At 41.6% G+C, this 17424-nt stretch overlaps 1 protein-coding gene across 1 annotated transcript in view; it reads left to right on the top strand.

Moving 5' to 3' along the window:
* cdh13 (cadherin 13, H-cadherin (heart)) overlaps positions 1-17424 on the top strand; it is a 578498-nt gene that overhangs the window by 67045 nt on the left and 494029 nt on the right. Inside the window, exon 3 of the mRNA XM_052028448.1 lies at positions 10167-10283. Coding sequence (XP_051884408.1) covers positions 10167-10283 — 117 coding nt within the window. The remainder of the gene's footprint in view (positions 1-10166; positions 10284-17424) is intronic.

Below are 17424 nucleotides of genomic sequence, written 5' to 3'. Positions count from 1 at the left end.
TATATGCACTTGCACTCCTAGGTCCTTCCCTAACACTCCCCAGGGCTCTACTATTCACTATATAAATCTTACCCTGGTTTGATCTCCCAATATGCAATATCTCACGTTTATCAGGATTAAAAGCCATTTACCAATCCTCAGCCCACGTATCCAGATGATCAAGATCCCCCTGTAATTTTTCATAACCTTCTACACTATCTACAACACCACCTAGTTTTAGTATCATCTGCAAACTTACTAACTATGCCTTGTAAATTCATATCCAAATCGTTTATATAAGTTAGAAACAACAAAGGTCCCAGCACCAACCCTTGTGGTACACCACTGGACGCAGGACTCCATTCTGAGGGGGAAAAAAAACCTCAACCATCACCCTCTGCTTCCTACCACTGAGCCAATTATGAATCCAATCCACTGTCTCCCCTTGGATCACATGTGATCTAACCCTGCCTTGAGGGACCTTGTTAAAGACCTTGATAAAGTCTATATTGGCAACGTCCACTTTCCTACCCTCATCTACCCTCTTGGTTACCTCCTGGAAGAACTCCAAGAGTTTTGTCAGACATAACTTCCCACACACAAAGCTGTGCTAACTGTCCCAAATTAGACCCTGTCTCTCCAAATGTTGGTAGATCCTGTCCATCAGAATCCCTTCCAGCAATTTACCACCACTGATGTCAGAGTCACTGGCCTGTAGTTTCCTAGCTTGTTTTTATACCCTTTTTAAATATTGGTACCACATTAGCCACTCTCCAGTCCTACAGCATCTCACCTGTAGCCAGAGATGAAGTAAAAATCTGTGCAAGGGCCTTCACACTCTCCCCTCTAGCTTTCCACAAGGTCCAAGAATGCACTTGGTCAGGCCCTGGGGATTTATCAACCTTAATGCACTTTAAGGCCTACAATACCTCCTCCCTTCTAATTCATATGTGGTCCAAGACAACTGCACTTGTTTCCCCCATTTCCTTAGCTTCCATTGTTTTCTCCCCAGTAAAAACTGAACAGAAATATTCATTTAAAATCTAACCCATTTCCTTTGGTTCCCACACATAGATGACTATACTAATCTTTAAGGGGACCTATTCTCTCCCTAGCCACCCTTTTATTCTTAATATACCTATAGAATCTCTTGGAATTTTGCTTCACCTTGCCTGCCAGATCCTCCTTGTATCCTCTTTTTGGATCTGTGGGAACTATAGAACTATTGTGCTGGTAATGAATGGAAACATAAAAATAGCTCATTGAAAATACCCCACAGATCCAAAATCGCAAAGAGGAAAAAGATAAATTAAAAGTCTCCCCCGTCCCATTACAGATATTTAATAGTGCATTGAAGCTGCATACATACACAGCAAGTCGGGGAATAACTTCTGAAACACACTTAAAATGCAAGAGGATGGCAGTGATTGGACCAAAGCTTCAGATGTGTGCCCTGGTGAATCAACAAAAAAAAAGTCACGGCACAATTTGTTTTATTTACCTGTTAGCTTTAAGATGACAGTATTTTCAATTCTTCTGCCAATAACATCAAATTAGAGTAGAGCACAGCTTTCATACCAGTGCCTAAAACAAATTATGATTTTTGACACTAAGCATCTCCTGTCTCGAAGGATTAGCACACATCAGCACCGCCAAAGAATTAGAGCAACTGAGCTAACATATAATCTTGTTTGAGCACACAAAAAATGGCTGCTCTATATGGAAATTAGAGCACTGCTCTAATTAGTTTCCTAACTGTGGAGAAATCCAAGAAACACTTGAAAATTTGGGTGAATTTCAGTTTTAAAATCTGCTTCATATGAAGCAACACAGCTTAACATTTAATTGCCTCTTTTGAGATTTGGGTAGAGCTGGGGTTCAGTTAGCAACACTCCCTCCTCTGAGTCAGAAGATTATGGGTTTAAATCATTCTTGACCGTAACCAGAAAGGAGGCCAACATTTGCTCCTTCAGATGGATGTAAGAGATCCCATGGCCCAAATCTAAAGAAGAGTGAGTGTTATCCTCCATATTCTGGCCAATATTCATTTCTCAAACAACATCACTAAAGAGCGGATTACATGATCATTCCAATTTTTAGGACCTTGCTGTGGTTAATTTGGAAGCCATATTTCCTACAGTACAACAGTGGCTACTGTTCAAAATGGATCTCCTTGGTTATTATACCCATAGGACAACTGAAGGTGCGAGATGTGTCTTAAAATCATCTTTTTTAAACAAACTATGCCTGTAAATAGTTTTAATCTGTCTCAGTCATTGCTAGAAAACAGAGAATCAGCTGATTCAATGGCAATGAAACACAATATCAATCTTCATTTCTGCTGTAACTTGTTCTGCTTCACCACAAATGATGGAAGTAGAAATCTGGTAGCTATGTAATTAACTCATCCCAGAGGATTACCAAGCAACCTTCTGCTCACTTCTAACTGCCATTAGTGCTAACTGGAACAGAAGGGGGGAATGCATGCAAGAAACCAGTGTGGTCCTCTTAAAAATGCAGGTCTCGATTGGGTCTATTTTAAGAGTGAATAAGGAATAAAGCTGTTGGAGTTTTCCAACTAGATGAACCCATGGAGAAGAGTGTCTGAAACCATAGATCACAACGAGGCATGATTTTAATTATTGCTTATGTGTGGGGTTAGGAAAACACCTAATCCTTCTAACAGGTTTAAATTACCTGGGATGCAAGACTTGGTGTTGTACCTGGTATCATTAGTTTCCATTGGGTAAATTGGTTCAAATTTGCAGCCCTGATCTTCTTTGTCCTCACTACCCCACCGCCCCCCCCCCCACCCCCCACTCAACAAGTGATTACAATGCTCTGCAGTAATTTCCTCCTTTACCGAATGCATCACTTTAGTTCTTGGCAAGCAAATCTTTCTGCTCAACATCTCGCCCCACCTGCCACCCAGTTGGCATTGGCCAAATGCACTCATTAAAGAGACAATTTAAAATGAATGAAACCCCAGATTGGCCATGTCAGGACAGTTTGTTGGCTGTCTGATTCCTATTGGCGCATTATGATTTAAGACAAAATAAAAATAAAATCTAGAAACTTTCAGAAGGCCGTGCAGTAATTGCAAAGAGTAAAACAGAGTTAATGTTTCAAGTTCGTGATCTTTTCATCAGTTATACAGCATCGAAACAGGACCTTTGGCCCGCCATGTTCACAGTGGCCATCAATCAACAATCTATACCAATACTATTTACCTATTGTGCCTAAAATGCTTCTTTCTCCATATATCCCAAGCCTATTGAGTATCTCCAGCACTTTTTGTTACCTCAGATCTGCATCTGCAATATTTTGCATCAAGATGTCAGCTGATTCACCTCTCTCCATCTATGGCCTTGCACTCTTTGTACAAAGGAATCCAGAATTATTCTAATTTCCTGTTGATGTTATTAAAGTATTTATCCTTGCCAAGATTTCCACTGGTCTAATCAGCTCTCCAATCTAGTTTAAATTGCTTGAAATTGATTTTTTAGGCAATCTCTTCCCAGCTGGCAAATCAGGTAAATGGATAGAAAACTGATTTAGCAAAAGAGATCAGGATAATTGCACAAAATCCTGCCTGGAAGGCAATGACTAATAGGGTTAAGGAAATAGAATTTGTTCTTCTTTTTCCTTAGTCAAACATAAAGAGTGGAACATATTTTGCATTGTTACTGACTTTGTTAATGGCATCAAGGTATGAGGCTAGGAAACGAAGAAATTATTAAGTCTCAAAAGTATGTGAAGCCATTAGATGTGATAAATGAAAAAAAGCAAGTTTGTGTGCATAAATGCATCTATCTGACAATGTGGAAAATTGCCCAGGCATGTCCTGTGCACAAAAAGCAGGACAAATTCATTCTGGCTAATTACTTCCCAATCAGTCCTCTGTCAATCATGAACACAGTGGATGGAATCAGTTGTGGACACAGCAAGTGACACTTGCTCGCCAACAGCCAACTCTCCAAGTGCCCAGGTTGGGTTTCGTCAAAACCTCTTGGCTTCCGATCCTGTTACACCCTTGGTCTAAACGTGGACCAAAAAGCTGAATTTTAGAAGTGAAGCATGAGTGACTTCCTTTACCACTAAGGCAGCATTTAACTGAGTGTGACATCCAGGCACCCTGGTAAAATTGAAGTCAATGGACATCAAAAGGAAAACACTGCAGTGGCTGGAGTCATGCATCAAGGAAGATGGTGTGGTTTCCAATGATCCTGGCACCAGTGTATCACTGTGGGAGTTCCTAGCTGAACCATCTTTAGCTGCTGCATCAATTATCTTCTTTCTATCACATTGTCAGAAATGGAGATGAGTTGCAAATAGAATGGAACATTGTGCAAACATTAGCAAACGTCTCCGCTTCTGACCTTGTGATGGAAGGAAGACCTCTGACAAAGCAGCTAAAGATAGTTCAGCCCAGGAACTCCTGCAGTGATATCCTGGGGCTGGAATGATTAATCTCTGAAATCCACAACATCTTTTGTGTGATGTATGACTCCAACCACTGGAGTGTTTCCCTTTGATGCCCATTGATTTCAGTTTTACCAGGATGCCCCAGTAGCCCATGACTGCATGCAGCAAGACTTAGGCAAATTGCAATATGGGCTGATAAGCAACAAGTAACAATTGCACTACAGAAGTGCCAAGTAATGACTTTATTCAAGAAGGGGGAGTCTGACTACCTACTTTTGACATTCAATGGTGTTGCCATGGCGAGCCTCCCGCCATCAATATCCTGGAGGTTACCATTATCTAGTACCAATCACATAACGACTGTGGCTAAAAGAGCAAGTTGGAGGCTGGGTATCCACCACCATAAACTTTCATTCCTTTCACCATTAGCGTGTGTGGTAAACGTTGCCTTTGCAGCAATGCCCAGAACCTGAAATTTGTATTACAATTGCAAGTTTAAATGCATTGAATCTTCAAATGAGAAAGTTAAAATTAAAGGTACAAGAGGAAATGGGAATGCTTAAGCAATTAAATGTCAAGCAATTGGTCTGAAAAAAAAATCTTAGTCCTGTGCTTTGGCCTTTCCTTGTTCTACAATGGCTGAGTTCTTTCCCCTTTTTTTACAACATGGCATTATCTTCCAATTTTATATTTCTAAATCTTAAAGAATCTATCACAGTACTTTTAGTCCAATGGGAACAATGTTTAATTCTTTAAATCAACAATTTTGCCACAGTTAAACTCTATCTATAATTATATGAAATAACTAATTAAAATAAACCAATAATTGCCTTGGGTTACTTGTGTTTTGTCAAATCTCAACAACACAGGTAACCAGATTTTCTCAACATGTTTTCTCGTTATTGTTCTTTATGAAACCGTTAGTTCAAAAGCTTTTTTAATACAGCAATGCTATCACTGCATTAATTAGCACTGAAGATAAAGGTTCTGATTTCAACTTGTGAAAACTCCAGGAATGGATCTTTTCCAACATCCATCAAAAACAATTCATATTATTTCATTTTTTTTTAAAATAGGGTTTCAAGGTTAACAACATAATGACTTAATGAATACAATGTTGAAAGTGTCAGTGTAATATGTTAATGTACAGAGGTGTATTTTATTTACGTGGGAGATTCACACTGCTTGTGATATTAGATGCATAAATAATATTATTTATGTTTACTATTGTGTTTAATATTATTTACTGTGTTGTTGAGATTTGACAAAACACAAGTAACCCAAGGCAATTATTGGTTTATTTTAATTAGTTATTTTATGTAATTATAGGTAGAGTTTAACTGTGGCAAAATAATAATAACAAGACCTTTATACTAGCAAAGTTAGTATTATCGTTAAATAAGTAAAAGACTGCAACATTGTTCCAGCTAAGCCCATAATCTCTATGTAGTATTAAGTGAGTTCCATACTTGCAGAGGTACCATATTTCAGATGAGACATATAGCCAAAGCCTTTGGTGGATGTAAAAGGCCTCTTTTTTTTTTGAAGAAGCATAGGGAGTTCTCCTGGCTTCCTTTCCAACATTTATCCGTTGGCAAACATCACTGAAACAGATTATCTTGTCACTTTTCTCATTGCTATTTGAAAGATCTTGTTCCACACAATTTGTGTGCTGCGCCTCCCTGCAATACAACAGTGGCTTTGCTTCAAAAATACTTTATTGTCTGTGAAGTGCTTTGGGATGTCCTGAAGACATAAAATGGAGTGTACACGTGAAAGTTCTTCTCTCTTTTCTTTTATAATGGAATCCCTTTTTATTTGCCATCTTCATTTTCCATCCAAAGACATTTCATTCTAAAATAAAGTGATTTCATAAACAGATGAAACAATTTTGCAAAAACTAATCTAATTCTGACACTAGCTTCTGTTGCACATAGAGCAAAGGCTTGTAGGACAATGAGAGTACAGCCAGCCTGAGAAAGAAAGAAGCGTAGAATGACTGATGAGGGCAGAGGGATGCAAGAGAACAAAATCTACAGAGGAAAGAATGATGGTACAGATAAATGACTAGAGGTGAATGCAGTAAAGGAATCCAAAACAAAAGCAGAAAGCACAAGTAATAGAAAACAGCTCAGACTATAATTTCACTTCTGAGGTGAAAAACTCTTCTTAATTTTGTGGATGATGTTTCTTTTGTTAGCTTTTGCGGTGTTAACTTGGCTTATTCCTGTGCAGCTGCTGAATGACCCATTTTCTGTTGTTATTACCAGTAATGATTTAGGTGATGTCAAAGATAGTTTTAGAAGGTGGCTGCTCAAAAGCCTGCGGATTGTAGGTTCAAATGCATAGAATTAAAAAAAATTGTTGTTGATTGAAAATTGATTTAACCTGGAGTAGATCAAATTAATGAGTATTTCTGTGTTAAACCTCATCAATAGAGCAATTTGATAGGGTACCTCCTGTTGTGGGACATTCCTGTGGATCCCCCAATGTGATTTCTACATCAAGGGCTAGTGGGAGGGCCTCATTCCCCATGCTATATCCATTATTTGCAACACTTCAGGGAAACTTGGAGAAGATTGTTTTGGCATGCCCATTATTTGGTATTCCTAGGACATTAGGATCTAGTCACCATTCTGATCTGGGAGGACTGTAGGTTAGTGAAAAGTGAAAAATTTAGCTTCATTCTTGGGCCCATTTTCCTTCCACCCCACCCTCTCCACCACTGAACCAACTCTGCTCCAAACCATATTTATATTTTTAAATAAATTTCAACTGTTTTTAGATGTCCTTACTTATAAAGGCCATTATTACAGTGATAGGGTAGGAATCTCAGGATGTATTATCCAAAAGCCTGGATGGCCATTTGCATCCCACTCCACTCAGGGAATGGTGTGGAACATGGGGCTTAAAGGATAAGAGGATAAGATAAGGATAAGCTATCTTTATTAATCACATGTACGTTGAAACACACAGTGAAATACATCTTTTGCGTAGAGTGTTCTGGGGGCAGCCCGCAAGTGTCGCCACACTTCTGGCACCAACATAGCATGCCCACAACTTCCTAACTCGTATGTCTTTGGAATGTGGGAGGCAGCACAGCCACAGTGCTAGCATGAGGAAGATGAGTGTGGACAGCAGGTCAGTCTAATGCAGTCTGGGCCATTGTAATTTGAAGAAGATGAGGTAAATGAGAAGACTTGAAGATGAGGGCAGAGTTGGGATAAATGGGTGTTCCTCTGGTTGGCAACCATTTGGTGAGTAGGGTGCCGCAGGGGTCGGTGCCGGGCCCGCAACTGTTCATGAAATACGTTAACAATTTGGAAGAAGGGACCGAGTGTAGCGTATCTAAGTTTGTTGATGACACTAAATTGAATGGAAAAGCAAATTGTGCAGAGGATGTGGAGAGTCTGCAGAGAGATACAGATAGGTTAAGTGGAGTGGGCAAGGGTCTGGCAGATGGAGTACAATGTTGGTAAATGTAAGGTCATCCACTTTGGAAGGAAAAATAGAAGGTCAGATTCTTATTTAAATGGTGAAAGATTGTAGCATGCTGTTGTGCAGAGGGACTTGGGAGTGCTTGTGCATAAATCGCAAAAGGTTGGTTTGCAGGTGCAACGGGTTTTCAAGAAGGTAAATGGAATGTTGGACTTCATTGCTGGAGGGATTGAATTTAAGAGCGGGGGGATTATGCTGCAACTGTTCAAGGTACTGGTGAGGCTGCACCTGGAGTAATGCATGTGGTTCTGGTCTCCTTACTTGAGGAAAGATATACTGGCTTTGGAGGAGGTGCAGAGGAGGCTCACCAAGTTGATTCCGGAGGTGAGAGGATTAGCCTCAGAGGAGAGGTTGAGTCGCCTGGGTCTATACTCACTGGAATTCAGAAAAATGAGAGGGGATCTTATAGAAACATGTAAAATTATGAACCATAGAACACTACAGCACAGAAAACAGGCCATTTGGCCCTTCTAGTCTGTGCCGAAATGGTATTCCACTAGTCCCATTTAACTGCACCCTGTCCATAACCCTCCAGATCGCTCCCATCCATGTATCTATCCAATTTATTCTTAAAACTCAAGAGTGAGCCTGCATTTACTACATCAGATGGCAGCCCGTTCCATACTCCCACCACGCTTTGAGTGAAGAGGTTCCCCCTAAACTTTTCCCCTTTCACCCTAAAGCCATGTCCTCTCGTACTTATCTCTCCTAATCTAGGTGGAAAGAGCCTACTCGCATTAACTCTGTCTATACCCCTCATAATTTTGTAAACTTCTATCAAATCTCCCCTCATTCTTCTAAACTCCAAGGAATAAAGTCCTAACCTGTTCAATCTTTCCCTGTAACTCAACTCCTGAAGACCCAGCAACATTCTAGTAAATCTCCTCTGTACTCTTTCAATTTTACAAAGGGATAGATAAGATAGAGGCAGGAAGGTTGTTTTCACTGGTAGGTGAGACTAGAACTGGGGGACATAGCCTCAAGATTTGGGGGAGTAGATTTAGGACGGAAATGAGGAGAAACTGCTTTTCCCAGAAAGTAGTGAATCTATGGAATTCTCTGCCCAGGGAAGCAGTATAGGCTACCTCATTCAATATATTTAAGACACGGTCGAATAGATTTTTGCATTGTACGGGAATTAAGGGTTATGGGGAAAAGGCAGATAGGTGGATCTGAGTCCACGGCCAGATCAGCCATGATCTTATTGAATGGCGACACAGGCTTGATGGGCCAGATGGCCTACTCCTATTTCTTGTGTTCTAAATTAACTTCTTGGCACATAAACATTTATGTATATTGAAGTTCTCTCAACCCTCATCTGAAAGGCCTAACTAATTTAACACTCTATCAAAACAGAATTATCACGCTTAAATATTTTTCATTGCTTACCCCACAGTATATTCTATTTGGAAGCATATCTTGTTATCTACAGACACAATGTAAAGTTCCAATAATTGAAAATCAGTGTAATGGCAACTTGTATGAAGAAAATGTTGGTATTCAATTGAAAAGTACATGTTGCATTCTGTGGGACAGTTTTCTTCAAGTTTTGCCCCCCCCCCCACCTTCTTTTCTGGTTCTATCCGGCTTCCCCACCTCTCTGTCCTCCCCCATCTGGTTCTGGTTCCATCTGCCATTCATCTCTTCCCTTATGGTTCCTATTATCACCTCCCTTATTTATCAGATTCCAGCAGTGGTAGCCTTTATATTCTTGCTTATCACCCTCCAGCAGCTGTCTCCACCTTCACCCTCCCTTCTCCCAACCTCACTTCATCTGTCTCTCCTTTTTCTATTCTCTGCCTCCATGCATCATCCACCTGCCTCTGTCTCCCAACTCCGCCCCTCCCATCCCCCACCTGGCTTGACCTGCCTGCCATCCTTCACGCCTCCTCAGTTCATCAATCACCTTGGACTCCTGTTTCACCACTCGCCCGCTCCTCTTTATACTGGCTAACTCCCCTCTCCACTCTCAGTCCTGATGCAGGGTTTCAACCTGAAATGTCGACAATTCCTTTCCCCCCCACAGATGCTGCTCGACCCGTTGAATTCCTCCAGCAGATTGTTTGTTGCTCCGGATTCCAGTACCTGCAGTCTCTTGTGTTTTCTTCAAGTTTCTTTTTGTTTGGTTTGAAAATTGTACTCCTGATTAAAACTGCCAAACATTAAATAACTGTGACAATAATTCTGATTATATAACTCTTTTAAAATGTTTGATACATGTACATTTTCTAATAAATTCCTCTGCTTGACTTTTCTGTCTAAAGGAGGCCATGAGGATTGGAAACAACTCTATTCTGCACAGAAGTAAACGATCTTTAATAGCTCCTCCAATTTCGTTCCCTGAAAATCAAAGAGGACCGTTCCCAAAAGCTATTGGATGGGTAAGAATTATGGCAGTTGACTTTGCTGCTTTGTATTTATAATCACCCATTTAGCCAGTGATCAGTACCCTAGAGAGATTTTAAGAGCAGCCTTACACTTACACCATGCATGAGCATGACCTTAAAACTAGCATTCTTCCATTGGTTTGGATTCACTGGGTTGAAACTGGGTTTACATTTAAATTCAAGTGGAAACTGATCAGTAGCAAGGCTCGTTGGGGTGAAAATTATGAATAAGTGGGCCACATGAATCATTGAGAAGTAAGTGGCCTGCTGAGAGAGTCAGGCCCAATCCAAGATGTGCAAAGAAGTAATCTAGGTATTTTGGATGTTGTTATTGATCTTGTAGTAAGAAGGATTAGGAGTAAGGGGAAGAAAGCAGAGGTTGGTTAGCTTTGGTCAGTTTCTTTTGTCATTTGTTCAGGTGCTGGGACCAAAATTGTTTCGGACTTGTTCACAGGTTATCTAACAATCTGGCAAGACAGTGCTGTTCCTGTACATTTTGATCATGTGTGATCTGTAGAAAATGTTGTAAACTGTAGACTTTCTTCGTGTTGAAATAAAATCAAATCAAGGTCCTATTTAGTTCCATAACCCATGTCCCTGAAGGTGCAAAGACCACGAGGAATTTAAAAATGTGATTGCTTCTCAAATCACATAGCCAGGATATTTATATCTGTAGAAACAAGCATCCTCTTGAACACAAATATTGTTAATGAAAATGATCAAATTAGAGTATTTTAGGATAAAATATGCTGACAAAAATATTCTTCACAATTACCAGTTTGAAATAATAGGATGAATTTTAGCAAAATTTTAATTACGTTGGAATTGCGAAGGTGACCCATGATGGAAAGTGGCAGGTCACTGGTGAGATTTAACCCAGAAATAGTGGCTGACATGATTTACTCCAGGTTAAAACTGTTTAAAAATTGCATAGAACCAAAAAAAAGTGCAGTGTAATCCAATTACCATACAAATATTTGAATTTTGGCAGCCTGAGTGAACTCAATATGCCAGATGGGTTCAATATGACTTGAACATCATGACTTTTCTTTCAGAATTCCAATCCCTCATGTTGAAGGACAACATTCCATTAGCCAATTTCATTGCCTTTTATACCTTTTGAGATTTGTGTACATTGAACCTTTTCATTTGCTCCTCCACACTTCCTAATCTCTAACCATTGACAAAATATTATGATTCATCTCAGATGGAAAGATGGCAAGATGAAAGAACTCAGTGAGAGAATTATGTGACTGAACAACAGTGAGGAAAGAGATGAAGTACAGGAAAATGCTTGTAAATTGCGGATTCTTTGAATACTGTGTTGTCTCACAGTAGGCTGAGGTCTTACCAATTCACTGAGAAGTAAATGATATTTTGAATTTTTTTGACTGCAATAAATTGCTATAATAATCCAGCATATTTTTAAATGTCGTTCACTCATAAACTGTTGATTGGTTGCTCATCATGGAAACTGTTATTCATTTTCTTTAAGGATTTCTCTATCTTCTCTCCAGCCTCTCATAGTAACTCCTGTTTAATCAAATCATGCACAACAGCTTGAAGATCAAACTAGTCCTGCAGTTACAAATCCATCCAACGTGAAAGCCAACATGACACTTTTAGGCATTTTTTTTTACTGTTGAGGCTAAAAACAATTCTGACACAAAATACGCAGCTATCAAAAAAATCATAGCGATTGGAAAAAAAAACTGCTGAGAATACTAAAATTTACTTTAATATCTGGAGGCTAATATTGCAAATTCTGTTTTGTACAGTTTTTAAAACAACATGAAGTGGGACAAAAAGAATGTGTCTTCGTTTTGATGCTTGAACTGTGAGTTGAATTTGTGCTGGTTACTCATGTCACTATTTGCTTTATATTTACTTAATGTTTATTCCATTTAGGGTGAAAAGTGGAAAATCAGTGACCCAACAAAAGACAGTGATGCTGATTCTGTTTTTGAGTAGTTGCTTTATCTTGGAATTGTAGTTTATAGTCTTATTTGCACAAATAAGATTGCTTTCCCATTGCTTTGCAATGATGGGAATGAAATGAACTCTGTATTTATATTTTCTTTCGTGATTCAGTTCAAGTGCCAGTGGGTGTTATTAAATTACTGGCTGAAGGCATTTATTTTTGTGAAAAGTGACAGTAGATTTTATCCTGGCCTGTAGATAATCTACATCTTGCATATTTATTCCATTTTAGAAGATGGGAGGCAGCACAGTTTTGTTAACAATGGGAGCAGAAGATAAAATCTAAATTTGACAATTTGAATGGATGTTCAGTCAATGTTTCACATAATTCAGTATAATTGCCAAGTCAAGGAACCAGCTCGAGTTCATATTGGAAGTCATGCTGGGAGCAATGCCACACATACCTCAAACTGAGTTGCTGACCTGGCAATGATACAAAACGGGACTTCATTCGTGCTAAACAGCAAATTAGCAGGCAGAGCTAAACATCCCTATCACATCTCGATCGGGAGCGAGAGGTGAGCAGCCAAGGAGTTCCCAAGACATTAGTGTTTGTTTTCTCTAACGGTTTCGGGGATAGCGGGGAGTAACTGCGCAGGTGTGTGACGTCAGTCGGAAGCGTGAGCACAGTTTAAAAAGACGACTGCCATATCCAGCGGGCAGCGTCAGAGCAGGCAGTGGAGTGAGTGGGAGCAGAGTGTTTTGGGCTTTGGCTCAAGGGGCTTCGGCGTAAAGGGGCAAGGTGGGAGAGTAGCTGGTAAGTAAAGGTAAGGTTTTACCTGTCATAAATTTTTCAGTAGGAAAAAAACTAGGTAGGGGAGAAAAGAATTAGTTCAGATGGAGGACATGGTGGTGTGCTGCAGCTGCTTGATGTGGGAGCTCGTGGATCTTGCTGTGGTCCACGATGACCACGTCTGCAGTAAGTGCTTGAGGCTGGAGGAACTTCGGCTCAAAATTGATGAGCTGGAGTTGCAGCTTCAAACACTGTGGAGCATCAGGGAGGGGGAGAGTTATGTAGCTGCTGTACATCAGGAGACAGTCACCCCCCTTAGAGCAGGTAGATAGAAGGGTGACTGTCAGGGAGAGAAAAGGAAAAAGAAAACGAACAGGCAGATAGTGCAGAGGACCCCAGAGGCTGTTCCCCTCAATAACAGGTTTTCCACTTTGGAGGCTGTTGAGGGGGATGACTTGCAGAGATCAAGCAGCAGTAGCCAGGTCTCTGGCACTGGGACTGGTCCTGCTGCTCAGAAGGGAAGGGAGAAGAAGAGGAAGGCAGTAGTGATAGGGGACTCAACAGTCAGGGAAACAGATAGGAGGTTCTGTGGCAGTGAGCATGAGTCCCAGATGGTATGTTGCCTTGCAGGTGCCAGGGTCCGGGATGTCACTGATCAGGTCCACAGAATTCTTGAACGGGAAGGAGAACAGCCAGAAGTCGTGGTTCATGTTGGTACCAACGGCATAGGTAGGAAGAGGGATGAAGTCCTGAAAAGTGAGCTTAGGGAGCTAGGCAGAAGGCTGAAGAACAGGACCTCAAGGGTAGCAATCTCAGGATTGCTGCCAGTGCTACGCGATAGTGAAGGTAGGAATAGGAGGAGATGGCAAATAAATGCGTGGCTGAGAAGTTGGTGCAGGAGGGAAGGTTTTAGATTTTTGGATCATTGGGATCTCTTCTGGGGAAGGTGGGACCTGTACAGAGAGGACAGGTTACACCTGAACCTGAGGGGGGCCAATATCCTTGCGGCCAGGTTTGCTAGGGTGGTTTGGGAGGGTTTAAACTAGTTTACGAGGGGGATGGGAACCGGAGGAGTAGGTCAGAGGAAGAAGGGGATGGGGAAAAGTCAGATGTAACAGGTAGAGAGGCTTTGAGGAAGGAGAAGCAGAGTGCAGGCTATAAAAGTAGTAAGGTGGATGGGTTAAAGTGCATTTACTTAAGTGCAAGAAGCATCAGGAATAAGGGAGATGAACTGAGAGCTTGGATAAATACATGGGACTATGATATTGTGGATATTACAGAGACATGGCTGACACCAGGGCAGGAATGGATATTGAATATTCCTGGTTTTCAGTGTTTTAAAAGGGATAGGGAGGGGGGGAGAAGAGGAGGAGGGGTGGCGATACTGGTCAGGGACACTATTACAGCTGCAGAAAGGGTAGATAATGTAGAAGGATCCTCTCTAGAGTCAATATGGGTGGAAGTTAGAAAGAAAGGAGCAGTAGGGATTCTGAGGAGCAGATTGGGAGGCAAATTTTGGAAAGATGTGAAAATAACAGGGTTATTATTGTGGAAGACTTCAACTTCCCAAATATTGATTGGCACCTGCTTAGTGCCAAAGGTTTAGATGGCGCTGAGTTTGTTAAGTGTGTCCAGAATGGATTCCTGTCACAGTATGTTGACAGGCCAACTAAAGGAAATGCCATATTAGATCTAGTTTTAGGTAATGAACCGGGTCAGGTGACATATCTATCGGTGGGTAAGCATTTGGGGGACAGTGACCACTGCTCAATAACATTTAGCATTGTCATGGACAGAGATAGGAGCAAAAAGGATGGGAAGATATTTAATTGGGGAAAGGCAAATTATGAGGCTATAAGATGAGAACTTGAGAGTGTAAATTGAGATGACATTTTTGAAGGGAAATGTACTGTGGAGATGTGGTCGATGTTCAGGGATCTCTTGCAGGATGTTAGGGATAAATTTGTCCCGGTGAGGCAGAGAAGGAATGGCAGGTTGAAGGAACCATGGGTGACGAGAGAGGTGGAAAAACTAGTTAGGAAGAAGAAGGCAGCATACATAAGGTGTAAGCAGCAAGGATCAGACAGGGCTCGTGGGGAATATAGAGTAGCAAGGAAGGAACTTAAGGGGCTGAGGAGAGCGAGAAGGGGACATGAAAAGGCTTTGGTGAGTCAGGTTAAGGAGAATCCCAAGGCTTTTTTCTCTCGTAGGTGAAGAGCAGAAGGTTGGCTAGAGTAAAAGTAGGTCCGATTAAAGACAATGGTGGGAAGATGTGCCTGGAAGCTGTGGAAGTGGGTGAGGTTCTCAATGAATACTTCTCTTCAGTATTCACCAAGGAGAGGGGTCTTGATGACGCTGAGGACAGTGTTGGTGAGGGTAATGTTCTAGAGTATGTAGATATCAAGAGAGAGGATGTGTTGGAGCTGTTAGAAAATATTAGGACAGGTAAGTCCCTGGGGCCTGACGGAATATTCCCCAAGCTGCTTCGTGAGGCAAGGGAGGAGATTACTGAACTGTTGGCTAGGATCTTTGAGTCCTTGTTGTCCACGGGGATGGTACCGGAGGACTGGAGGGTAGCAAATGTTGTCCCCTTATTCAAAAAAGTTAGTAGGGATAGTCCAGGGAATTACAGACCAGTGAGCCTTACATCTGTGGTGGGTAAGCTGTTGGAAAGGGTTCTAAGAAATAGGATCTATGAGCATTTAGAGAATCATGGACTGATTAGGGACAGCCAGCATGGCTTTGTGAAGGGAAGATCTTGCCTCACAAGCCTGGTAGGGTTCTTTGAGGAGGTGACCAGGAAGATTGATGAGGGTAGTGCAGTAGATGTGGTCTACATGGATTTTAGTAAGGCGTTTGACAATGTTCCGCATGATAGGCTTCTTCAGAAGGTCAGAGGCCATAGGGATCCAGGGATGCTTGGCCGTGTGGATTCAGAGTTGGCTTGCCTGTAGAAAGCAGAGGGTTGTGGTGGAGGGAGTGCATTCAGATTGGAGGGCTGTGACTAGTGGTGTCTCACAGGGATCAGTTCTGGGACCTCTACTTTTTGTGATATTTATTAATGACTTAGATGAGGGGGTGGAAGGGTGGGTTAGCAAGTTTGCCGATGACACAAAGATCGGTGGTGTTGTGGATAGTGTGGAGGGCTGTTGAAGCTTACAGAGGGATATTGATAGGATGCAGAGCTGGGCTGACAAGTGGCAGATTGAGTCAATCTGGAGAAGTGTGAGGTGGTACACTTTGGAAGGACAAACTCCAAGGCAGGATACGAGGTAAATGGCAGGATTCTGGGCAGTGTGGAGGAGCAGAGGGATCTGGGGGTTCATATCCACAGATCCCTGAAGGTTGCCTCACAGGTGGATAGGGTAGTTAAGAAAGCTTATGGGGTGTTAGCTTTCATAAGTTATGGGATCGAGTTTAAGAGCCACGAAGTAATGATGCAGTTTAAAAAACTCTGTTTAGACCACACATAGAGTACTATGTCCAGTTCTGGTCACCTCATTATAGGAAGGATGTGGAGGCGTTGGAGAGGGTGCAGAGGAGATTTACCAGGATGCTGCCTGGATTAGAAAATATGGATTATGAGGAGAGACTAAAGGAGCTAGGGCTTTACTCATTGGAGAGGAGGAGGATAAGGGGAGACATGATAGAGGTATACAAAATATTAAGAGGAGAGAGTGGACAGCCAGCGCCTCTTTCCCAGGGCACCAATGCTCAATACAAGAGGGCATGGCTTTAAGGTAATGGGGTGGGAAGTTCAAGGGAGATGTCAGAGGGAGGTTTTTCACCCAGAGAGTGGTTGGTGCATGGAATGCGCTGCCTGGGGTAGTGGTGGAGGCTGATACATTGGACAAGTTCAAGAGATTGTTAGATAGGTATATGGAGGTATTTAAGATAGAGGGATATGTGGGAGGAAGGGGTTAGATAGTCTTAGGTGTGGTTTGAAGGTCAGCACAACATGGTGGGCCGAAGGGCCTATATTGTGCTGTATTGTTCTATGGTTCTATTATAGAAGTATACAAAATTATGAGGGGTATAGATAGGGTGAATGCATTCAGGCTTTTTGCCCTCAGGTTGGGTGAGACTAGAACTAGAAGCCATAGGTTTAGGATAAAAGGTGAAATATTTAAGGGGAATCTGAGGGGGAACTACTTCACTCAGAGAGTGGTGCGAGTGTGGAAGAAGCTGCCAGTGGAAGTGATGGATGCAGGTTCAGTTGTAACATTTAAGAGAAATTTGGATAGGTACATGTATGAGAAAGGTAGGGAGGGCTATGGTCTGGGTGCAGGTAGATGGGACTAGGCAGAAAACTAGGCCGGCATGGACTGGATGGGCAGAAGGGCCTGTTTCTGTGCTGCAGTGCTCTATGACTCTATGACTTGATAGGGGTGATCTATTTAAATGGCTAATGGGTGCAGATGG

Source organism: Pristis pectinata, chromosome 13 (assembly GCF_009764475.1).
Source record: "Pristis pectinata isolate sPriPec2 chromosome 13, sPriPec2.1.pri, whole genome shotgun sequence".
Lineage (NCBI taxonomy): Eukaryota > Metazoa > Chordata > Chondrichthyes > Rhinopristiformes > Pristidae > Pristis > Pristis pectinata.
This window is presented reverse-complemented; position numbering and strand designations above follow the sequence as displayed.